This window comes from Diplodia corticola (genome assembly GCF_001883845.1).
Source record: "Diplodia corticola strain CBS 112549 chromosome Unknown scaffold24, whole genome shotgun sequence".
NCBI lineage: Eukaryota > Fungi > Ascomycota > Dothideomycetes > Botryosphaeriales > Botryosphaeriaceae > Diplodia > Diplodia corticola.
The window spans coordinates 249,442-273,314 of NW_017971503.1; the positions used below are offsets into that span (position 1 = coordinate 249,442).

General features: G+C 56.2%; 9 protein-coding genes across 9 annotated transcripts; 6 read left to right on the forward strand and 3 right to left on the reverse strand.

Moving 5' to 3' along the window:
• Nucleotides 1–130: 130 nt before the first annotated feature.
• On the reverse strand, nt 131–674 carry BKCO1_2400078 (small nuclear ribonucleoprotein sm d2; the record flags this gene model as incomplete). The annotated part of the gene is made up of 4 exons (XM_020273178.1): nt 131–173; nt 233–490; nt 566–598; nt 652–674. The coding sequence occupies 4 exons, from the start codon at nt 672–674 to the stop codon at nt 131–133; spliced, it is 357 nt and encodes a 118-aa protein (XP_020130489.1).
• A 496-nt stretch (nt 675–1,170) lies between these two features.
• BKCO1_2400079 (gata transcription factor) lies at nt 1,171–5,694 on the forward strand (the record flags this gene model as incomplete). Its single annotated transcript, XM_020273179.1, has 3 exons — nt 1,171–1,279; nt 1,339–1,492; nt 1,545–5,694. The coding sequence occupies 3 exons, from the start codon at nt 1,171–1,173 to the stop codon at nt 5,692–5,694; spliced, it is 4,413 nt and encodes a 1,470-aa protein (XP_020130490.1).
• A 1,069-nt stretch (nt 5,695–6,763) lies between these two features.
• On the forward strand, nt 6,764–8,362 carry BKCO1_2400080 (coiled-coil domain-containing protein mtmr15; the record flags this gene model as incomplete). The annotated part of the gene is made up of 1 exon (XM_020273181.1): nt 6,764–8,362. The coding sequence occupies one exon, from the start codon at nt 6,764–6,766 to the stop codon at nt 8,360–8,362; it is 1,599 nt and encodes a 532-aa protein (XP_020130591.1).
• Nucleotides 8,363–10,021: 1,659 nt separating this feature from the next.
• Nucleotides 10,022–11,356, reverse strand: BKCO1_2400081 (tubulin-tyrsoine ligase-like protein; the record flags this gene model as incomplete). The annotated part of the gene is made up of 3 exons (XM_020273182.1): nt 10,022–10,936; nt 10,993–11,148; nt 11,204–11,356. The coding sequence occupies 3 exons, from the start codon at nt 11,354–11,356 to the stop codon at nt 10,022–10,024; spliced, it is 1,224 nt and encodes a 407-aa protein (XP_020130590.1).
• A 1,057-nt stretch (nt 11,357–12,413) lies between these two features.
• BKCO1_2400082 (nuclear and cytoplasmic polyadenylated rna-binding protein pub1) lies at nt 12,414–14,293 on the forward strand (the record flags this gene model as incomplete). The annotated part of the gene is made up of 5 exons (XM_020273183.1): nt 12,414–12,782; nt 13,043–13,147; nt 13,202–13,849; nt 13,903–14,041; nt 14,097–14,293. 5 exons carry the CDS (start codon nt 12,414–12,416, stop codon nt 14,291–14,293), a joined length of 1,458 nt encoding a protein of 485 aa, XP_020130593.1.
• Nucleotides 14,294–15,897: 1,604 nt separating this feature from the next.
• Nucleotides 15,898–18,477, forward strand: BKCO1_2400083 (mitochondrial dna helicase; the record flags this gene model as incomplete). The annotated part of the gene is made up of 1 exon (XM_020273184.1): nt 15,898–18,477. One exon carries the CDS (start codon nt 15,898–15,900, stop codon nt 18,475–18,477), a length of 2,580 nt encoding a protein of 859 aa, XP_020130592.1.
• A 543-nt stretch (nt 18,478–19,020) lies between these two features.
• BKCO1_2400084 (uncharacterized protein) lies at nt 19,021–19,575 on the forward strand (the record flags this gene model as incomplete). Its single annotated transcript, XM_020273185.1, has 1 exon — nt 19,021–19,575. One exon carries the CDS (start codon nt 19,021–19,023, stop codon nt 19,573–19,575), a length of 555 nt encoding a protein of 184 aa, XP_020130587.1.
• A 1,886-nt stretch (nt 19,576–21,461) lies between these two features.
• BKCO1_2400085 (uncharacterized protein) lies at nt 21,462–22,013 on the forward strand (the record flags this gene model as incomplete). The annotated part of the gene is made up of 2 exons (XM_020273186.1): nt 21,462–21,823; nt 21,884–22,013. The coding sequence occupies 2 exons, from the start codon at nt 21,462–21,464 to the stop codon at nt 22,011–22,013; spliced, it is 492 nt and encodes a 163-aa protein (XP_020130586.1).
• Nucleotides 22,014–22,071: 58 nt separating this feature from the next.
• BKCO1_2400086 (fungal fucose-specific lectin protein) lies at nt 22,072–23,646 on the reverse strand (the record flags this gene model as incomplete). The annotated part of the gene is made up of 3 exons (XM_020273187.1): nt 22,072–22,463; nt 22,560–22,998; nt 23,059–23,646. 3 exons carry the CDS (start codon nt 23,644–23,646, stop codon nt 22,072–22,074), a joined length of 1,419 nt encoding a protein of 472 aa, XP_020130589.1.
• Nucleotides 23,647–23,873: the final 227 nt, after the last annotated feature.

Consider the following 23,873-nt stretch of genomic DNA (forward strand, 5'->3'; position numbering starts at 1 on the left):
AATGAATAATCATAATTTGGGTTATCCGATCGACTCTATGAACGCCGTGCCCGTGCGCTTTTTCCCAGACGCATGCCAAATAGAACCTTGAACGATCACGCGCACCTCTGTGTTTTCAGGTGGCGGTTTTTTAGCTGAGCAGGACAAGGATGACGGAGTCGCCACGGAGGAACCTGTACAATAGACCGTCAGCAGGCGTCCCACGGCATGTTTCGGGACCATCACTTCTCACATCTTGCTGATGAACCTGTCCTTGTTGACGGCCCTGCCGGGCTTGCCGTTGGCGAGCTTGGGCTTCTCAGTCCACATCTCCTTGACGTTCTCCAGCACCATGTTGCAGTGCCTGTCGAAGGCCTTGACGCGGGCGAGGAGCTTCCGGTTGTTACGGCACGAGATCAGGACCTGCGTGTGCGAGCGCACAGCCGTCTGGAGGAGGGAAAGCGGGCCGGAGGTGAATTCGTGTTCCTCGAGCTGGGCGATCTCGTACTCGCTGTGTTGGTCATGTCAGCTGGGCGCAATGTCGCCGGGGGCGCGCGCGCGACGGGATGCGATTGTGAGGACGTACGTCAACTGGTCGCGGGGCTTGCCCATAAGCTCCCTGGGAATTTTGTCAGCAACAGTGTGGTTGACGGGGTTTAGCGGAGCTCGTACGCAATCTTTGTGGAGTCAGCCATGGTTGCGGTGTTGACGGCGGGACAGTTGGCAGTGGTTAAGTGGAAGCTCCAGACAGCCTTTGCGATGGACGACGTTCCGCTGCGGCCGTGTCTTGGCGTCGGGTCTGGTCACGTGGACCTCGCGTCAGCCAATCACGTCGGCCTGGCGCGACTACCATGATGCACGCAGCTCTGCGGGGAGCTCGTCTGATCACGACGGTCAATTGCTGTTTGAATCAATGACTCTATTTGCGCATGAGCTCTAGGCAGCAGCCATGGGCGTGCTTGCGCTCCACAGCAACGCTCTGCAGTGCGGATGGCTGGAATTTGAGAACTTTCGTAGAGTTTGCGTCAAAGTCTGCGTTCATCGTGCGCGTCGCGCCGTCGCGTTCAGACGCGAACCAACCTCTTAAAGCGTCTCACCCCGCGTCCTTACCCTTCCTCCACAACATCATCCGCACCCACTTTCCACGCTCATTTGCAACTCCACCGTGGATGCCTTCACCCTCGACGCATCATGTCGTCTCCCTTTACCTACGGGGAGCCGTCGCCCCTCAACATGCCCGTTGTTGCCGGCGACGACGATGACGATCCGACCTCCGACATTCCTAGGCGTTTGATGAGAGGTAAGGCTCAGACGTGGGCAGTTCGACTGCAGACGCTGACTTCTCTGTTCGCTCCACAGTCAAGGTCCTTTACACATTTGATGACTCGCACAAAACGTGTTGTCTTGCGCGTCTGCCGAACGCGTTGAACATCCCGACCGTCCCTATTGATGAGGAGACCCAAGTAGGCGTCATTGAGCTCCGGACGTGTATCGAAGCCATTGTGGCAGCGAGGTATGTGTCAATCACATCCTCGGCCATAGACGCGTCCGTTAACCGCGTACAGCCCTGAACTTGTAGCAAAGCTTGGCCACGACTACACCGTGTACGCGTACGACTACTCCGAATATGAAACCCCGCTCGTCGGTCAAGGAATGCTCTCATGGATCCTCGCCACCACCTCGCCTACCCCCGATGCCCCGGCAAGTTGCTCCAAGACGATGGTTACCGGCAAGGTCCGCGAAAATATCCTGGGCTTGTTCAGTGGGGGGATTAAGGAGACTCTGGAAGTCAAGCTGAAACTCGTTCCGGTCCCGACTTTCCTACAGAGCGAATATCTGGAGACGATGGAGAGATACCGTAATGTCAGTAGGGCTCTGCCCGAGGGTTTTGACCACAGCCAATGGGCCGCCCTTAAGTCGAATCCGGAGTTCAACGCTTTCGCCGCACAGACTGCAGCCGGCCCGTCTCAACCTTCGGGAACCATGCAACGCGTCAACAGCGGTGGTGTGGAGACCCTTCATCAACTGCTAACCCAGAAGCCCGTTGAGGAAAGACGTGGTAGCCAGCCGTACGCGCATACCTTGTCTCAAAGCCGCCAAGGCAGCAGAGCCGGTAGCCGAGCAGGCAGCAGGGCAGGCAGCCCCACTCCTAGCATGCGCTCTAGCGCTGCGCTACAGCAAATCACCCACGACCACTCTAGACCATGTTCAAGAGGATCGTATACCAGCGAGCGGCCAGCTTCGCGTCATGAATCTCAGTTCGACCATCGCAATAACCAGCAGCATGGCCAGGAGTCTGAGCAGGAAGACGGCCCGCCAAGGAAAAGAGCATGTGTTGTACAGGCTGATTGGCGCGGCAAGTCACAATTTGGACCTAGGGCCGATACCCTTCGAATAACAGCAAGCACCGCTGCTTCGGTCCGTGTACACAAGCCCACCCCTATCAACCCTGCTGCTGGAGGATGCACCAACTCGCTGGAGCCACCACCTCGCGCCCCCACCCCGATACCTCACGAGCTGCCTCAGCCGCGGAACCGTCCTTCCGTTGGAGGGACTAGCTCTCTGCGCCGGGCATCATCCTCGCAGAGCATGAGGCGTTACACATCGCCATACGCTCCGCGTGGGCCTTACTCGGAATCTGCCATTGGGTCTGAAGACGAGCAGATGGCTGATGCTGAGGACTCGCCTGCAGACTTTCCGTCTTCGCCTCCAGTGTTTGGTCCGAATCATGATTCGCCCGCGGCTTCAAGCCCTGGTCTGCCAACCCTTCCCTACCCGGATGATTCTGGATTCATGAGCGGTACTGGAATGGACCGAGAGTTGGAGATTGGCGCGGCTGACAAACCCGAGCAAGTCCGTCCAACAACCGAATCTCATACCGAGCCTCCTTCTGCAGTCATTTGCTCGGACCAGTGGCAATTCGAAACTCCTGGCCCTCCCGAACTCTTGCCGACCAATGTAGGTCGAAGGCAGCCGGATTATCGATCACAACGTGCGGCTGCATCCGCAAAGCGCATGACACCAGGGCCTGGACCCAAACCTGAGACACGTGGGAGGAAGCGAAACGATTCAAAACCCCCGCCTCCGCCACCGCCACCACCGAGGAATCTCGCACCGGCCCCTCCTGTGCAAGCACGCCCGACTTTCGTACCCCAGCAACAACCTTCGGCTCCGGCGTGTCCTCCAGTGCCGCAACATTCTCAACCTCAGCCACAGCATCAGCCCTCACCTTCTCTTCAACAACAGCCAGACATCTCACCGCAATCCACTTCCCAAAATCAACCTGCCAAACCGCCACAGCTTTCATCCCAGTCACCGTCTCAGCTGCAGCATGAACCTCAGATCCAACCCCAGTCTGAGAATGATGCCCAACCACAAGGTCTTGCCAGCCAGCCTCAGTCGGCCCCCTGGCGGCCGCAATCCCAACAAATACCGCAATCACAGTCTCAGGTTTCGCAAGCTGCACCTCAACCACTGACTGCATCTGCCATAAGCCCTTCCGCCACTGTAACAAGCGCATCTCCCGAGGCGCCTACGTCAGCTACTCAGCGCAGTAGCAAGCTCCAAAAGAAGGGTTCAGCGGCGCCTAAGGCAAAGAAGACGCTTCCCCGTTCCAACACCTGGTCCGCCGGCACTCCTAAGGAGCCTCAAGCTGACGAGCCAGCTGTGACACACACAGAGTCACGGGCGGGATCACCAGCACCTCGCAGTGGGTCTGGAGCTAAGAGAAAGAAGGCCATTGAGGATAGACTGATGCAAAGCCTGGCTGAAGGTACGATGCCCGACTTCTGTGAGTGCTGTGGAGCGATCCAGACGCCTACATGGCGAAAGGCATTCTACAAGGAGATCGAAGGTAGCCCTGCTGGCATCGCGACGTCGTTGGATGAGCCAGGAGCCATTGTCGGCTTCGAGGTAATCCAGCCCAATCCGGATGAGGAGAACGCCGTTGAAAAATACAAGGTGTTCAAGAAGAGCTTGACCAACTTGGACAAGAACAACGGGGACTATACGAAGATGCAACTCTGCAATCCTTGCGGTCTACACTTCTTCAAGTATGGCAACATGCGGCCCGCGGACAGGTGGGAGGTTAAGCCTAGGACGGTCGGAGCGAAAAAGCGCGGTGGCGGAAAGCCGGCCAGGAGAAAGAAGGGCGATGACAAACAGACCTCGCCGACATTCGACGCCATGCAAGAGCCACCGTCGCAGTTGATGAGCGATTACCCCGATTACGTCATGGAGTTCATGGATCCCGAGCAAGAATCCCAACAAGCCGAGCAGCAGCAGGACCAGCAGGACCAGCAGGACCAGCAAGGCCAGCAAGACCAGCAGGACCAGCAAGACCAGCAGAACCAGCAGGAGCAGCAGGATCAGCAGGAGCAGCAGGACCATTTGCAACAGAATGGGCTGCAACACAGCGTGCCTGAACTAACTGACGCCAGGCCTACGGAGCTGCAGTGCAACCATGATCGAGCGGAGGATGCCTTGAGGGATCAGCGAAGGAAGGCCGAGTCTCGACAAGACGAACAGCCCGCCAAATGGCAACGCATTAATAATGCCCAAGACCGAAGAGCTGTCAGCCTGGAGCCCCTAAGAGAAGACTCGAATGACTCGCAGGAGCCCGGATCGGGCGCGGCTGGTGCAAGCCGCGCAGCATTGGCTCGTGCCATTCACTCTAGCCCTCCCCGGCTGATCGGGTTGCAAGAAAGCGAACTCGACCTTGAGGATGAAGTGTCTCCTAGTAGACCGACTAGGCGCATTCTCTTCCCGTCCCCCCGTAGGTTTGGGCAGTTCAAGTCTTTGGAGGACGGGCAGAAGGAGAAGGAGATCGCGCAGCCTGTGTTCGGTCAGCTCCCCCGTCCCCCTCGTAGCGAACCTGCTACCGATGTCCAGGACAAAGAAAACGTACCCCCGGCTGAGATGGATGACGGCTTTGCTCACTTGTTCGACGACCCGGATGGGAACCTGCTGCAGAATTGCTTCAAGTCTCCAAGGAGCGCAAAGAGTACTCGCACTTTATCCGAGTTCATAAAGACACCGACGTCCAAATCGAAGCGGGCTGCCCTTGGTGCCAGGGATGGTTTTGTGTCTCCAGCAAACGCTGCAGTCAACGCGGCTGTAGATGACATTCTGCTTCTTTCTACACCCTCGAAAGCTTCGAGGACGCCGAAAGCTGCTATGTCTCCATTCTCTCAGGCCTTCCTCAATGACATCCTCAACACTACCAAGACGCCGCGGTCTGCGGCGCGTAACATGGCCAGCTCAAGCTGGGACCTTAGCTCACCCAGCAATGCCGGGCTCATGGACTTCAGCAACTTCGATTTTGGCATGCCGCCAAGCACAGACATCCCATTCTCGAGTTCGCCGTCCAATTTCGGTGCAAGCTTCAATTTCGCGCTATATGAGGACCCGCTCACAGCAACGTCGAATTTCTGGGGTGGCACATCGGTTTTCAACGATAGTAGCGACCCTGTGCGGGGTGGCCAAGCCGACGGCGAGGGACCGAAGGGAGACGAGGTTCCCGAGAACGGCGAGATCGAATTTGACCACATCATCGACGAGGTCACAGCTAGTGCTAGCAAGAGCGGCGGGAAAAAAGACGGCGCCGAGGGCGCGGACACGACTGTTACGACTACGGAAAACGACATGGAAAATACGGGCGCAGCGACACCGGCGGGTTCTGAGGCAGCGGTGGATCTTATTCCCGTCGGGCTGTGATTTGTTTTGATACACGGAAGTCACGGCTGTTTGCGAGAGCATGGTTTTTCTTTTTTGATGGAATTCTGGCATAGCGAATTGGGTGGAGAGTCGCATTCTTTTCGGCGTACTACTCCGTTGTCGTTTACAGAGCGAGGCGCATGGGAACACACTATTCGGGCTGGCCGGATCTTGGATTATGATTCAGTGGGAAAGTACAGGGAATGGGCGACAGGGCTTGTCGGAAACTAGGCCAGACAGGCAACAATAGACAAATGTATTTCTCCACATATCTGGTGTGAGGCTGACAATGTGACAGGTGCGCGGTGGGTGGTGGGTTTTGTCAGTCCAGGGACAGGTGCAGACAGGCGCACGCATCCCTGCTGGCCTGGGCTGCGGCGGCGGCCGGCGCACGAGCGGTCACGGGCACACCCGGCGCGCATCCGCGTCGAGGGATCGGCGTCATCGTCGTTTACCCAGCCAGCTCCTTCCAGAACCTCACATTAACGACACGCTCACCCACGTCGACGCGGCCCCTTCCCCCCGCGCCGGCCGTGATTCTGAGCCCACCGGTGAAGACTAGTGCCGATCCCGGCGGACACCAGAAGCGCAGGCGCGCCTGAGCCTCGCACATGCCATCGACAAGGCGCACCGCCCCGCGACCCGCATGACTACCATCGCCCCGACGTCCTCCAACGTCCCCGCGTCGCTCGCTTCCACGCCCGTCTCCCTGCCCGACACCGCCGCAGCCGCTGAGCGCGCCTGGTTATACGTCGACAGTGCTGATCCGCATCCCTCGCTGCCACGCAGCCAACGCCGGGATCCTGGGACGTAAGGTCAGCTTCCAAGCCCGCGTTCCGCCGCATACCAGCCATAGGGCACTGGAACGCTGTCAGTGCGCAAGGTCTTGCAGCTGAACCTCACGGGTTCCAGGTCTTCGCCCGCCGATCTGTCGGCCCCAGACTCCTGCTCCGGGAGATATCCGATTGCTCGCGCGCTCCGCGTGCCACCATCCTGCTACTTGATCCATCACCCTTGACCAAACCGACGCCCGAAGAGTCCGCACTAACCCTCCACCCGCCTTGCAAATATGGGCAAGAGAACTTCTTCGGCGGTGGACACCCGCTCAGCCAAAAGGGCAAGAAACGCTGCTTCCTACAAGACGTCCGATAGCACCACCTATTGGCACACCAAGGCAAGTGTCGCCAGGTCCAACACTCGGACCAGGCTCGCCGTTGCGCGCAGATCGAGTCGACGCGACAGCGACGCTTCTTCCTCAGACACCCCGCGCCGCAATGTCGCTACCCGCTCAATGACTTTGAGGAAGCGCACTCAATTCCCGTTCCTTCAGCTGCCCGCCGAACTGCGCAACCAAATCTACGAATACATGCTGGACTTCAAGGGCGTGGCGGGACTGCTTACGAACCACTATAAGGCCCACGTCCACGACAACACTTCCATCGAATGGCCCAACCGTGACGTCCATCCTTTGCTATTAGTGAACAAGCAAATGACCCGGGAGGCCGTGTACATCCTTCACCGGAAGACGCTTTGGCTGCCGCATTCGACGACGCCCAACAGCTTGATCACAGACGTCGCCTCTGTGAGGCTGCTCGAGAACCTGCGCAAAGTTGATATCACGCGCGACGATAGCTTCGGCGAGATGCACACGTGGTGTGACTTTCTGGAGTTCTTCAGGCTGATCAGGTCCGCCGTCAGCGTCTGGACCAAGTCGCACAAGCTGCAGGAGCTCACCATCGCAATGCAGGGTGCACAGGTCGTGACACACTTGGCCACGTGCCCCGCCCAAGGCCACTGCTACTTTCTGGATGAGATTGAGAAAATGATGTCCAGCCTTGAAGAGCTCCGTGGTATCAAGACCGTTAATTTCGGTGGTTTTCTGGAGGAGTATGCGACGGAAGCCAAGAAGTGGATGCAAACGCCGCCCGTTTATCTCCTCAAGACCCTCGACGACAACCTGCGCAAGCGAATCTTCCATTATCTCGTGGACATCAATGATGCAAACGATGCTCTCGTCAAGGCAAGCAACACGGCCGTCAAATCGTGGAACCCACCTGCGACGATGGATGCGATAGCGCCGTCCATGACTTCCCCCAGCCTCCTCCGCGTGAACCGGAAAATTAACGAGGAGGTTCTTGAAGCCATGTACGACAAGACTTTCACTATCAGTGCGCCCCCACCGCACCACGCGCACACTTGCACAAGCGTGACGAAGTTCATCGGCCCCAATGTCCTTCAGAACGTCCGCCATCTAGCCCTTGATATCGACTCCCGAGGCTTGGCCTCCGTTGCCGCCGATTGGCGCATCTTGATCAAGGAGCTTGCCGAGAAGCTGAAGGCCACCAGTGAGCGGAAGCTCCAGACGCTGCATATCAACATCAAGGATGCCGCCTGGATCAAGGAGCAGATCAAGGCGGAAAGAAAGGAATCATCGACCGGAAGAGTATCAAAGGAGAAAGAGACCGATTTCTATGGTCTCAAAGCACTAAGCAAGTTGACCACGAAGAGACTGAGCAGGACCTGGCTGCACCAAATATCGTTTGGAGACGGTGTGAGCGACGATGTGAAGAGGACGTTAGAGGACAGGCTGTGTGGTGGCAAGTCGAACAGGCACCCTCATGAGACGAACTCAGCCTACGGACCCGACGTCATGGACGTGGATGATTGAAAGGTGGTCCGGAATGCTGGATGATGAGCTCGTCCGAATCTTCTCTTCCCTTCTTGGAACAATATTTCCCTTTCTCTCATTGTCACGATCAATCATGACCCTCCTCTTTCATTTGCTTACGATCAAGGATGGTTTCTTATGTTGGGCATCTGCAAGCAGTCACGCCTGCACCCCGTTTTTGCATTCAACTAGCCTACAGGCTAATGACGGGGAAGCGGCAAAAGTGGACACTTTCAATGATGGGCGGCTACGGATGATGATTCCGCTAGCACAATCAGGCTGGCTTGATATGTCATTGGCGGAGGAAATGAGTGTTTCACCAACATCTGGATCAATGATTGGGCGGGGATCCTAGGTGCCACTTCCTCCTTGCTTTTTTTTCCTTGCTGGTTTCTTTTCTTTTTATTCACGGAGTAATCTCAACCAGGGTACTTGGTCCGGGGTATTTCGGAGATCATGCACGGGTACATCGGAAGAAAACCCTTCTTTTGTTCTTTTTTTTTCCTCCGCCTTCATGTTTGTTCGGACACCTTCCCCTTTCGTGGAGTCTTGGGACTGCCACGTTTCGGGCAAAATGCTTTCTTTTCGGATACATGGATTACGGGGCAGATGACGCGTGGACATGGCGCATGTATACCGAGCAAAGCAGGGACAAGGACTGGGGGACGAAATTCCGAGTTTCCCTTTTCTTTCTTTTATGTCACCATGTTGATACTCCTCCCCCCTCCTCATGTCTAGATGTGTGTGGTTGATCGTGTCTCGTGTGGCAAGATATCCTGGTTGCACCCTTGGTCGGATGGCATGACACAAGTGGGGTTTTACTAAAGATGCTGCTGTGAGGTATGCAAATAAGAGCCTTGGAGATTTGTTTCTTCCTTTCGTCATCCTTTATGACTTTTGCTTGACGTGGTTTCGTTATGTGACTTATTTTGTGTAAGACTATGGGAAGCGGGTCATGGGTGGGAGTGGGAGTCGCGGCAGAGAGAACCATCAAGCGCTAGAAGGCTGGCGGAGGGGATGTAGAAGGGAACGCTTAAGGAGGGAGTAGGAGGGAGGTGGTAATGTAGTTCGTCTTATCTCATCGTTTCCTTTAGTTCTGTCTTATTGCTCTCTCCTCTCCCGCGTATGATGCTCGCGTGTGAGGGCAGAGAGTGATGGCAACAGCGGAATATTCCAAGGGCGCAAAGCATTTCCCGCGAAATACAGTCTGCTTCTCGGGATTTGGAGCATACTGACAACTTACTGGTCTTCCCTTGGTATTTCTGTTCACCTTACCCTATGGGATTAGGTTATCCTTCCTGAACACGTCTTCACATTCTATGGGTATGAGATATTTATTTGAATGTAACACTTGAATTCAATTGATCTATTAGTGATACTGTAACTCCACTCAGCCTGTGTGAGCAGACGGCTCCGGCAATAGATGATATGGCTTGCTGCAACTGTTGGGGGATCTTAATAGCATGCTTGAAGCGCGAGCATGTAGTGCAACCTTAAGCCACTGGTGCTTGAGGCCTCGAACGCCCAAAAAAAAAAAAAGTAATCCAAGCAGCACTTGCATGAAAGGACTAATGAAGCCATCGCAATGCAAATATATGACGCATGATGTGGCTTTGGCGCATTATCGCCAAGTACACACGCTCGACCGACGTTCTTCTTTTAGATGTTGAAGAAGTCATCGTCGAATGTTGTGTCGCCACCGCCCGTGCTACCTGTTCCGCCCATGTCGAAGTCCGTATAGTTGAACAGATCATCGAACGTGGAGTCGCCCTGACCGAACATGTCGTTCTGATCCTGGTTCTCCTGCTGTTGCTGGCTTTGCTGAGCCTCATCCTTCTTCTTCTGCTCCTCTTCTTCCTTTTTCTTTTCTTCCTCCTCCTTCTCTCTTTTCTGGTTTTCCTCGGCTTTCTTCAGCAGTGCCTCTCGGCCGGCCTTCACATTGTCGGCAGCGCTGGCCTTCGTCGGGTCGGAAGCCTTGTCGAGCGCGCTGAAATCGATTTCGAGCGCGGCGTCCTTAGTGCCGGGTTCGTCGGCGGCGTTGGTGTCGCTGTTCGCATAGCTCTCAAGACCGGGGAGCAGTGCGAAATCGAATTCATCATTGCCGTCCATGTTCGTGTCGCTTCCGTTATCCTCGTTGTCGTTGCTGGCTGCGAAGTCCTCAAACATGCTATCGAAGTCGGCATTGTTGTTGACGCCTGCCGTGGTCGGGGTGCGTCCGAACAGGTCGTCGGTTGTACCAGTCGCAGGCGCAGGCTGCGCCGGGTCACCCGCGGACGCTTGAGTCTGGATGGCCGGAGGGCGCGGGGGGAGATGCGTATGCGCGGCGATGGAGGGCGCGTCTGCCGTCGGCTTCGAGCTATGGATCACGGCCGCCGGCGCATCGGCCATGTCGATGTCCTTCTGCTGCCGCTGCTCTTGCTTGACCGGGACGACCGGGGCGGGTGCCGCGGCTTTCTTTTCCGCAGCTATCTTCTGTGCAGCTTCGGCGGCGCGTTTCTGCTCCTCCTCCTCTCGCTTCTCCCGCTCTTCTCGGCGCGCGGCGTAGTCTCGGCGTAGAACTGCCTTTGCACGGAACTACAGAAACATTGTTATTTGAAGTTGGGTGCCTGCTAAGTGGCGTGACAGCTCACAAGCTCGTTTTCAATCTCATCCAGACACTGGTGAAAGCGCTCGTAACTCGCAGAGATGGAGATGTTGTTGTGTCTCGGGCCGTGGAGGCCTTGGGTCGACGGGAAGGTGAGCTTCGGGCGCTGTGGATTCTTCATGCTATGGCCGACCTCGAGCAGCTAGACGCGATGAGCATTCGTTCAGCGATCGTGTGTGGGACTGCGCATCACTCACTGCGCCGTTGAGCATGGCCTGCATGGACTCAAGTAGGACGCCCGCATTGTGAGGGTGTCGCGGCGGCTTCTCGTCCTGCCTCTGTGTCGTCATCGTCACCGGCGCCTGCACCGGCTTGGTGTCGGGGGGCGTGGGGTGGGCAGCGGCGGCCATTGTAGGTGTGTGCGGAGTGTGGGAGCTCGGAGGTGGTGGGTGGCCTGGTGTGGGTGAGGCGTGTGGGCGTGTCGCACCGACAGCTGTGGCCAGTGGGCTGTGGCCAGTGGGCTGTGGCGGGGCGGTCGGGCGTGAGGTGCGGTGGCAGAGCAGGCCACAGGCGTCAGTCGACGCACGGCGGGAGAGCGACAGGCTCGCTCGTCGGGTCGGAGCGAAGCAGCAGCACGGGCAGCGGCTAGGGCAGCAGGGCGGCACGGCGGCACGGCAGGGTGTGGTTTGGCGTGCGCGGGCTTTCTCGAAACAGCGCAGCCCTCAGGCATGCGGCTCACAGCGCACGTGGAATGGCCCTAGACTAGGCAGTGCCCTGCTCGACGACCGAAGCTGTCGACTCCACCGGCGATCCCGCAGGCCGCGCGCCGTTGGACAGCGGCTTGATTCAGACGCTATTCTTAACTTAGCGCGCGAGCGGGCCGCCGGTGGAATTTTGAGCCCTAGGCTGGGTAGCGCGCTTTCCCTCGCGGCGGCAGCGGGAGAGAGCCCAAGAAGTTCTTACAACTCGCAACTCACCCCACAGCTCGACTGCGCGCCGACAGCTCTGCACGTCGCTTGCTTGCCCAAGCGCCCCCCCCCCTCGTCTCTTTTCCTCTCCCCTCCATCCTCCTCTTCCTCACCCCTCCGCCCCCGCGTTCCTTGTGTCTGCCCAACGCGAAACCGCCGTCTGTCCCTGCGGCCTCGACGCCTCCCGTCGCCGTCCCAGCGAGTCGGTTTCCGTACCTGTACCCGCACAACCTCGCTCGCCTCGCCCACGCACGCCCTCGCTCGCTGCGAGCGCACCCCATCTCTGCATCGCCTGTCATCTGCATTCGCTCAACTCCATCTGTCTTTGGCCTGCGTCCGCGGTCCCGCCCACCGGTAGCTCTCGCTCGTCCGCTCCGCCCAACAGCAGCTCTGTCGCGTGTCAGTACCACCAACCCCCACGCGCCAGAATAGCTTCCCCATCGCGCCTGAAGCTCGCTTGCTCATCCATACCACCAGACTGCCATCTCGCATTTCCGCAATGTCTGACACGGCTGCGTCTGGCGCCTCGCTGCCCCCGCCTCCGGCCCCCGCTGGCGCGCCGGGCTACGACAATGGCGCCCAGGGCAACCCTCAGGCTTCGCAGGGCCACATGCCGCCGCCGCCGCTTGCCCCCGTCATAATCCCTCCCAACACGAACCCCATCCCGACGGCCATTAGCTCGCCAATGTCCGGCAGTGTCATGTCGCCCACCTCCGCTGGTGGCTACGTTCGTCGCGCCGCCCCGGAGCCGAACAAGCGCGCCCTGTATGTCGGTGGCTTGGACCCTCGCATCACCGAGGATGTCTTGCGCCAGATCTTTGAGACTGCTGGCCACGTCGTGAGCGTTAAGATCATCCCGGACAAGAATGTACGTAGCCCTCTTTTTTCCTCGGCTTTGTCAGCACGTGGTCGCGTCGCATACGGGGACCTGCGCCATCCAAGCTTTACAGCTTCCTATCGATACCTGGTGTCGACGGCGCAGTACGAGCTTGCTGCCCCGCATCACCGTGCTGGTCCCCACGTGCGCTGCGACAATGCGATGTTGTTCAACGGTCGTCCATCACCCCTCTCCCTCCCTCTGCCCTCTTGCGTGCGCGAACGTCTCCCTTACAAGGCTAATGTATGTAGAAATTTCAGTCCAAGGGTCTCAACTATGGTTTTGTTGAGTACGATGACCCTGGCACAGCTGAGCGTGCCATGCAGACCCTGAACGGCCGTCGCGTCCACCAAAGCGTAAGTCGCCTAGCCCTCCCGCCTGGTACCACGATTAAGTGACACCTGCAGCAGGAGATCCGCGTCAATTGGGCCTATCAATCAAACAACCAACCTAAGGAAGACACGTCTAACCACTTCCACATCTTCGTCGGCGACCTATCGAACGAGGTCAACGATGAGGTGCTCCTTCAGGCTTTCTCCGCTTTTGGAGCCGTTTCTGAGGCGCGCGTCATGTGGGACATGAAGACCGGTCGCTCCCGTGGTTACGGTTTCGTCGCCTTCCGTGACCGCTCCGATGCTGAGAAGGCTCTGAGCTCGATGGATGGCGAGTGGCTTGGCTCGCGTGCCATACGCTGCAACTGGGCGAACCAGAAGGGCCAGCCGTCGATTTCCCAGCAGCAGGCCATGGCCTCCATGGGAATGACGCCCACTACCCCCTACGGTCACCACCATTTCCCTACGCACGGCGTCCAGTCCTATGAAATGGTTGTCAACCAGACGCCGCAGTGGCAGACGACGTGCTACGTCGGCAACCTCACTCCTTACACGACTCAGTCCGACCTCGTTCCCCTCTTCCAGAACTTCGGCTACGTCGTCGAGACTCGCTTCCAGAGCGACCGCGGCTTTGCTTTCATCAAGATGGACACTCACGAGAACGCTGCCATGGCCATCTGCCAGCTCAATGGCTACAATGTCAACGGACGTCCGTTGAAGTGCAGCGTATGTTGACGACCGACCAGGATTTTTATTTTCTGTTACTAACGGGATTGCAGTGGGGCAAGGACCGTCCCCCGACTGGCCAGTTCGATGGCTATTCCCCGGCTGGCGGCCCCAACTCCGCCTTCCCGCCCACCCCTAACGCCTACTTCCCGCAGTATGGTGGACCTGGCGGCCCCATGGGCTCTCCTCAGGGTACGTGTTACCCCAGGATCGAATGCATGCCTTGTTGGAGCTGACAAAAGTCTAGGCCCTAGCCCCGGTGCTCAGCCTTTCGCCCAGAGCCAGGGTGGCTTTGGCGGCCCCGCCATGGCCCAGCCTTACCAGCAGATGCCGGGCAGCGCTGGAGGGTTCGGTCGTGGCAACGCCGGCGCCCAGCAGTGGGCTCAACCGACCCCTGGCGGCTTCGGTCAGGTCAACAACGGCTTCCAGGGATACTCGGGCTAAGTGTCCCCGCCCACGATTCCTTGCGCAACGGCCGAGTTTTCGCGTACGTCTTCGCTTCGACTTTCGCCTCTTCACACGAGAACCTTCGCGCTGTGCTTGGATAACTACCGTATGGTCGCTTTCACATTTGTAAAAATGATGGGATGCAAGCAACTTCTTCCTCCCCCTTGCGCCGGTTCATACTGTAGTTGTCCTTTTATTCTAGGAGAAGTGGGGTTTTGACGGGTTCACAACAAATTGCTGCGTTCACACAAGGGTCAAAGGATTGCGAGTGGATTTCTTCTGCACTCCAACAAGCATGTCGACACGGTTTCTTCATCAAATGCCGGGGTTCTTTAGTTCTGTCGTCTTTGCAACTGCTCTGCAATGATTCTTCTATTTGGAAAAAAAATTGCTGGCTTCTTTTTCGTTGGTGGTGGTTCAAATCAGACAAATCATGATGTAACGTGCTTCTCTCTGCTCTTTACAGAAAATCACTTTCTTATCTACTACACATACCCCTTGGTCGCAGGTACTGGTCGCTTTCTCATTAGCTTCATCGGCGAGCGTTTCTTTTCTGAGTTTATCGGAACGATCTGCAATGGGCTCCGCTTTCAGTATCTCGTACACTCTGATATGGTTTTCCTCACAAAACGCTGTTTTCCTAAGCTGAGATTTCATTTGCACACGTTACTGCTCGATTAGCTGCATCCTCGGTGTTCGCATGGGAGACCGTTTCGGAGCTGCACAAAGGGCAAAGCTTCATGGGCGGATGGCACCACCTTTGCGTGTTGCGCACGAATCACGAGGTATGATATGACGACCTACACGGCCGGAAAAGACTGCTTGTTGCATTTTTTATTTTTTTACATGCCACGTTTTCCAAAAGACCTTCTTCACGGGGCGTAGTGTACGCCGCTGCTCTGCTGTTGCACGGGAGATTTCATCCATAGAGGTGGTCTTTTTCTCCACTACTCTCTACTCTTCAAAAAGTTGGAAAAGGTGACGGGGTTGTTCTACGTAGGGCGAGACCGAAAAGGGAAAAGCTGGGTTGGATTGGGACTGAATGATTGATGAGATGTTCTAATGCTACATACACATGGGCTCCCGCTGGCGAGCTTTGATGTTCTCACCCTTCTTAGCATGCTATCCCAAAGTAATGCCACTGTCCTTTCTGGGACAGTCAATCGCCGCATCCGGATGCCACTGTAGTTTTGGATTTAGCCGTTTCGCCAGGGTCTAATCGCGCCATCGGAGTCGGCCCTGATGCGGTCACGTGCTCCGTTCGCGACGTCGTCTGCCGTGGAGGCTAATTGCTTGGCCCGTGCCCGCGCAGCGCGACGCGTCTTTCACCATCGCGGCACCTCGATACGCGAGGCAACACCCCAATGCCTACTGCGGCCACCACGCTTACTCTGTTTGCAACTCTTTGCGTCGTTCTCACCATATACTGTATGGTGTCTGGTCTCTCCGCCCTTATTGCTCGTCTGCGTCTGCGTCCTCTCGCTCGCACTCCAGCTGCCGCCACCCCGCGGCCGACGCCGCTGCCGCGCTCATCTTCGCGCTATCCTGTTACCTATCCTGCCTACCACTCCACTTTAACGCGCCCATACACCGCCCCCGCCATGTTCAAAAAGGCTGTCGACACCCACCACGCATCCTCCAGACCCGCAAAGCCAGCCCTTTCCCAACAATTGTTCCCGGGCGCTACACCAGCACAACAGACCGCAAAGCTCTCCCAAGCTACAATCAAGCCGAACGACTCGCGACCACTCGCAGCAACAACTGGCAATACGAGCAGAACAAGTACAACCACCCACACAAGCGGAGGCTCCCGTCCGGTACATAACGGTGCAGGAGGTTTAAAACCAACTTCGGGCGGCCTGATAAAGGCATTGGATCCACAGAGGGCATTCGGCGACGAGGATTTGCCCAAGACTGGATCACAGCATAACCCGTACATCATCGACGATACCACAACGGCGAAGAAGTCGACCGCGCCCGCCATGGACGCTGTGTACTTTGACGAAAATGACTTCGATGACGATATCGACCTCGATGTCGAAGACCCTTCCACGAAGAGCACCGTCACCTACCCCGCTCCGGTGTCCAACAATGCAGCACCACCGAAGCCTGCATCGCTCCCCAAACCTCAACCGCTGCCTCATGCAAACGACTACAAGCCGCGCTTTCAAGGGCTGGATCGATTTCAACGTTCTGACTCTGGCTATCATTCGCAGAGCATTCAAGTCAAGAACCACGTAGAAGCTGAGCCCGGCCCAGACGCGACTCAAGAGATTCCGTGGTCCTCATCTCCGATAGAGCACACTCAAGCGCAGCCTCAGGCCACGGCGCTGAAAAGGTTCCTCTACTCCGGCCCGGAAGATCCGGAGGATAGACCCAAACCGGCGAAGAAGCGAACGCTGCCTTGGCCCGAGGAAGAAAAGAAACATGGGGAGTCAATTGCAACGAATGAGAGCTCGAGACCCCAGCCAAAGGACAGCAAGTTACTGTGGAATACTTCATTGACCGCGATGAAGCAGATGCAGAAGAACCACCGTGAGCGCGACGTGAACAAAAAGATGACAAAGACGTCTTCAACCGGCGCGAGCGGGTTGATTGCGGATTCCATACGCACCAAGAAAGGCAAACTATCAAGGGTCTTCCTTAGCGAGGAGCAGACGCACGTCTTGAACCTTGTCGTGAACGAGGGCAAGAGCGTCTTCTTTACCGGTTCGGCGGGTACCGGTAAATCCGTACTTCTCCGGGAAATCATCGCGGCGCTCAAGAAAAAGTACATTCGGGAGTCGGAGCGCGTCGCTGTCACAGCATCCACTGGTCTGGCCGCCTGCAACATCGGCGGTGTGACGCTGCACAGCTTTTCTGGAATTGGTCTCGGCAACGCGCCGGTGGAGGAGCTCGTCAAGAAAATTAAGCGCAATCAAAAACACAAGCATCGGTGGATGAGGGTCAAGGTCTTGATCGTTGATGAGGTGTCCATGATTGACGGTGATCTCTTCGACAAGCTGGAGGCCATTGCGCGGAACTTGCGTAACAATGGTCGTCCTTTTGGAGGTATCCAGGTGATCATCACTGGAGACTTTTTCCAACTTCCGCCCGTTCCGGAGAAGAACAAGGTGGCCAAGTTTGCGTTTGATGCCAACACGTGGAACACGGTGATTGAGCACACGATCGGGTTGACACACATTTTCCGTCAGAAGGACCCCGTGTTTGCTGGAATGCTGAACGAGATGAGAGAAGGCCGTCTTTCCCCAAGTTCCATCGAGGCATTCAAACAGCTGAACAGGCCCCTTGAGTCGGAAAGCGGCTTGGAGGCAACCGAGCTCTTCCCACTTCGCCAACAGGTTGAGGAAGCAAACCGGAGACGCATGACGGTTCTCCATGGAGACGTGCGAACGTACGAAGCCAAGGACGGCGGAACGATTCAGGACAAGACGCAGCGCGACAGGATACTGGCCAACTGCATGGCCCCCGAGGCGATCCAGCTAAAGAAGGGCGCTCAAGTGATGCTCATCAAGAACATGGACGAGACGCTCGTGAACGGCTCGCTCGGCCGCGTCATCGGCTTCATGAACGAAGCCATGTTCGACAGCTACCAGCAGAACGAAGAGCAATACCTCGGCATCTCGTCGGCGAACAACCCGGACGACCCGGAAGAGCGCATGCTGCTCGAACAGCGCCGGCGCGCGAAGATCACCGACATGCTCAATGCCAGCTCGCAGCTGTACCCGGTCGTGCGCTTCACGCTGCCCGACGGCACGATGCGCGACCTGCTCTGCCAGCGCGAGTCGTGGAAGAACGAACTGCCCAACGGCGAGGTGGTGGCCAGCCGGTCGCAGGTGCCGCTCATCCTGGCGTGGGCGCTGAGCATCCACAAGGCGCAGGGGCAGACGCTGGAGCGCGTCAAGGTCGATCTGGGCCGCGTGTTCGAGAAGGGCCAGGCGTATGTGGCGCTGTCGCGCGCGACCAACATGGCCGGCCTGCAGGTGATGAATTTCGATCCCAAGAAGGTGAATGCGCATGAGCGGGTGCGCTCGTTCTACACCAGCTTGAGCAATGTCCAGGCCATGGCGGAGACGAAGAAGAAGAGCAAGAAGCGGGGTGTGACGGGTGGAGAGTATGAGAGGAGTGTCGTGGAGGATGATTGGGCGGATGACGGAGGAGAGTACGCGTATGGATCGTGAGCGGGTGTGGGTGGGTGTAACAAAAAGGGGTTTCACAAAACAAAGGGAGTCTTTTTTCTTCTTGTTTTTCTTGAAGTTGCTGGATTTCACTTAGATTGGGGGAGGGTTTGTTTCTTCTTCCCACGACCGATGCTGGTGGTTGCATTGATAGGTGTTGCTCATATTCCTCTCTCCCCTTGATGATCTTACTTAGGGAGGCTGAACAGGCTTAGTGAGTTCGGCGTAGCTATTAGGGGTTCTGCTATGAGTTCATTCTGACGGAGATAAGGAGTATCAATTGGTGGCTATACTCAATGTAGAAGGATTGTTTAATATGCGTTGTCAGATCGTGTTGTTCGAGACTTGGTGGGTGGTGATTGGGCACGGCGTTGGCGACAAGGAAAAGCTGGGGGCGTTCACGATCTCGAGGGATCGTTGTGGTATTCTTTAATCTCTGCAACCTTCTTAACCTCAAAAAGTGAGTCGATGGCTTCCCGATATTATCATTACATAGCCTTGTGTTCTCCCTGCCCATCAACGGCGTTCTGCACACCTCGAGCCACCATGTTCTTCCTCCAAGGTTTCTTGCTTCTTGCTTTTCTGGCTTCGGCGGGCTCTGCTGCTCCAAACAGCTATCGTGCAGAGGTTCTCCGCCGCACCGCCGCGGGTACTACAGCATCCTCTACAACCACAACTACCGCCAGCACGACTTCCACATCTAATGTTGAGGTTACTGGTACGACCGGGACTGTTGTTGCCGATGCCTCAACGCTCCCGGCATCATACGATTCTGCCCCTGCAACCGTAAGCACGGAAACCTCCGATACAAGCACTGGCTACAACTCTACCACTATGGCTTATGGCACTGCGGCGACGACGACACTGTCCTCTTGGATCAACATCTGGCCCGACCCGCGCTACGCCATGGACCCGGACAAAGCCTTTACCGCCTTCACTCTGTTCGCTAATAACGGAACTAACAGCACGTCAATCATTGCCGACCATGACGTTTGCGCGAACCTGACCGCTGCAAATTTTGGAAAATGGGACAACCTGGCCGATGCGTACTTCTTCCACGAGTTGGAAGCAGACAAGGCGATGTGCTTCTTGTACACGTAAGTGGTTTCCACCCTTGGTTTTGAGTCTATCACCTGTCTTTTATTGCCTCAGGGAAACTTTTGGTTCTTTTTTTTTTTTCGCTTCCCTGCATGCTGATGCCAAAGGTACTAGGCAACTGGACTGCGTTGACGAGATGATAAGCTTGCATGGTGCTACCGGTCCGGTTGCCCTGGGGGAGACCATGGCATACAATGTCTCAAGTTTCAAATGTACGTGGCAGGGTGGAATGAGGAAGCAGTATATCGGGTCGGACTGAGAGTGCTTCGTGTGTGATAATTTGGGGTGAGATAAGGGTCCCTGGGCTGCATGGGTATGTTTGATATCTTGCAAGGTGTCGAAATGCCGTGTCCGCTTTGTTGAATTGTTGGCAGTTGCAGAGGGGAATGCGCCTCATGTGGAAGTTCGGGGCCATGTTTGGGTTTGCTTATGCTTGCGGGGTCTTGTCGTTCACAACTTCTGGCCATGAACCAGTTTTTGAGGCGATATGATGATTCAGGTCTCGGGTGTTGGGGATTATCAGCGGACGTGTATTTGTGGTAGCGAAGAAATTTCTTCTCGAATTTGTGGTGAGGACAGTATATTGATTGCGAACCATGGTAAGCGTACCGTACCACGTATCCACTACTTGGTAGAATTTTTTTTAAAAAAACGTGTTTCTCATGTAGCCAGCGCCATGGTACCCATCTCGCCGCGCCAGCAGATAGATCTTGAACAATGCCTTTGTGCTGTCCCGCCACCGCTCTATATATACCATCGTCTCCCACCGCCTTTGATCTCGTCAGCACCAGGCACTTCCTCGCAAACGGACCAAAATGCAGCTCCTCCACGTAATCTCGCTTGGCATCCTCCCTCTTGCCGCCTTCTCCGGCCTTGTTCGCACACCTTCGGCTGGGGTAGCTTGGATTAACAGCAACGGCACTTCGACCCATCCGGTTGCCACGCAGGCGCCGTATGCCAACCGTACGACCTCGCACACGGCTTTTGGCAGTTTTACACCGGCACTGCGTCCAGCGCGGAACAGCACAGTCACCGTCACAGTCACCGTGAGGGCCACGGGAAGTGCAGTGCCGGATAATGGACGGAGTGAGATGCCGCCGAAGGCGTAAATCTTGCTCCGGATGGATGGGGCGCACAGAAGTTGATGGCGTCGTTGTTCTACACTGGGGTAAGTTCTGTGTTTCTTCATGGCTGCTTGTTTTCAAGTGCTTTTATTGACTATCCATATGTAGCTTGTATACGTCCAGCTCGCATACTCGACGTACACCGTTCTACATGATCTCTGTACCGTACTTCATTCGCGGCTCTTTCGTTGCTTTTTTTCGCTTGTTGCAAAAGAATATCCAGTTGTTAGTTCTCGGATACTAGAGGATAGTAGTGAGAGGTTTTCTCAGCAAGAACTATGTTGCGGAACATGCACCGTTGGCTCCCAGCTTTGGCGGGCTTGGCTTAGCGTTTCTGACATGCGAGTATTCACAAATATCTTGCTGGATCGTAGCTCAGCATGCAGATAGCCGATACAAATGTGATATGCTGTGGGCTGCGGTTGGTCTTCCGGGTGCAAGTAGCCAATGGGATGCTGTGAGACACTAAAGACAAGGCGGTTATTGACTAATCACAGCGTTGTCTCACGGTTACGTTGGACTGGCCGTTGGCTAACGGTTTGATGCCCCGTCGCACGCGCTCTCCCTCGGCCTTGTTCTGTCAGTTGTTCAGAGAGCGCAAACGTGACTTCCCGCAATGCTGAAACATAAAAAGGCAGCTGCGATGCGCGCCCATGGAGTATAAAAGGTCACACCTACTCGCCGATTGCAGGTGAACCATTCAGCCTCTCTCTCAACAAACTTTACAGGCACTCGAATTTCACAATCGTAGTCCTGGCCGCAAACATGAGGCTCAACACGGCTTCGATGGCCGCCTTCATCCTCACCTTCGTCTTTGCATTTCTCCTCCACGGCGTCGCCGCATACCCCGATCTCACTGCACTGACTTCACCTCAATGCCCCACTTCGCCACCGGACCCGCGAGAATGTGACAGGGAAGGCCTCGGAGATACCGGTCGGGGTTCTCACAAATGGGTCGGCAATGGCTTCACTCTTCAGTACAAGGAGGATCTCTATCAGGACTGCTACGCCATGCACAACTTCAGAGGCGAGGCAGGCAAGTGCTACAACGTTGAGGGAACATGGCTCACGTGCCGGCCAGCGCTGTGGTACAGCTTCGACGGCTCCGCAGACTGCACCGTGTGGGAGTAAGTCAATGTCGATTGCGGCTCGAGCGATGAGTGAGCTAACCAGGAACCGTGACGAAGGGCGCGTGACTGCGACAGCAATGGAGGCTCTTCTACGAAGCTGGTGAATACTCAACAGCGTAACCAGGGCTTCGGCGCGGACGGAAAGCAGTCGATGAGGGTCTTGAGCCACAAGTGTGTCGCGAACTGAAAAGGCGGCAGCCATCACTAGGTTTCTTCTACATTGATCCTCAATCCCATTGTTTGTTTCACGTCCGCGGCACCTCCGTATTGACAGCCCCCCGCTCTGTATACTTCAAATCTTGCTGCACCCACTCCCACTCCCTCAATTCCACTTCTCCTGAACTCTTGTCCTCCACGACCGCATACACCGACCCGACCTCGGTCGCTGCCACCGACGAGTAGCTCGCCACCCCTTTGAACGGATTGTTTGCGTTCGTCGCGTCGATGCTCTCCCATATCCCTTCGCCGTCTATCTTGTTCATCTGTAGATATGAGATGCCGCCCGCGCTCTCATCGGGCATAGTGTACAGGACTTGCAGCCCCCCGACGTTGGGAATGTCTTTGTTGTAGCCCCAGCTGAAGCCGGCGATGTTGGTGTTATCCGGGAGACGGGGTTGGTTTGAGCCGTCGAAGTGACCTGTGGAACTGAAGTCAATGGTTTGTTCCCGCCTCCCCATACTCTTATTCGAACCCACTCGAGGATGGGTACAAACAAAAAAAAAAAGAAACTTACGCATAAATGCAAGTCTGTTACGTCTATAATGGTACTGCCACAGGATTTCCGAGTCGACAAAGAACAGCGAGACCCAAGGCGCCTTGGCGGTGCGATTGTAGTCGTAGATGTAGTGCGGGACGAGCGTGAGGCTCGAGTTCGCCGGCGGGTTCCGGATCGTGATGTTGGCGTTCATGGCGAGCGCATCGTCGACCCTGTCTTTGGGGTTGCCCGACGCGTCGACTACCTCGTAGAACCCGTCCGAGCCCTGGAACCACGCGTCCGAGTAGTCGGCGTAGGACGGATGCTGGCAGCTGTACGATGCAAGGTGCGAGTCGGCTGGGATGTTTATGGTGGTGTCTAGAGGTCCGGGGGTCCAGTTGAAGTCGGCTGGGTTCGAGGTTTGAAGCTGGCGCAGGCGCGAGGACGCGTCAAGGAAGTAGAGGGTGAGGTTGGGGGTCTGGTTGACGTTGAATTAGTCGTCCAGGCGTGGAGCGGTCATAGAGTCCGGCAGACGTACGTTTGAGGAACATGCGTAGAAGCTGGCTGATATCGGGGTTGGGGTTTTGAAAATATCTGAGCGAGAAGCGTTGCTGCCCTTGATGTTTACTGGCGACACGGTCCATGACTTTCTGGATGAGTTCCAGGCAGATTGATAGATACCGTCCCCGGCTGTTTGGAAAAAGACAATGCGATGGTCGACAGAGTCTTCGGTGAAGTTTACCGCTGCGAGGTTGGTGTTTGGGAGGAAGGCGGTTGCGGGCAGGGAAGAGTCTTTCTTGGTCAATGATGTGCCCACTCCGCCTCCGACGGCAGCACCTATGACAAGAAGAAGTACCAAGGCGGATAATATCCACAACGTCCGTTTGCGTGTCCCACGTGTCGTTGATGGCGGATTTTCAGTTCCAGCTTCTGGGTGGGTCGCTTCCGGTAAGTTTTCTGGATTGGCTCCGACCTGCGGTAATACATTCGCTCCATATTCGGCTGCGTCACTTGGAGATTTGAGCAGTTTTTCGCGATGGTTCGCCACTTGGTCGACTTCCAGAGTGCTGTATGGAGAAGAGCCAGGAACTGTGTCCGTGGTGGCCATTCTTTCAGCTTCATCCATGGCCTGGCTCGGGAGTAGGGCGAGGGAGTTGAGCCATCCTTATATAGTGTGTTCGGGGAGATCGATCTTACTCAGGTATCACAAGAGGCGGCATAGATTACTGCACTAAAGCATCAGCCACACTGATTGAGCTGCTGCGAAATGACATTGGCGGCACTGAAAAAAGGATCCTGAGGGTTTTCGGTTATTTTGCACATTGCGCAGTTCACCAATAGACCGACGAGGCC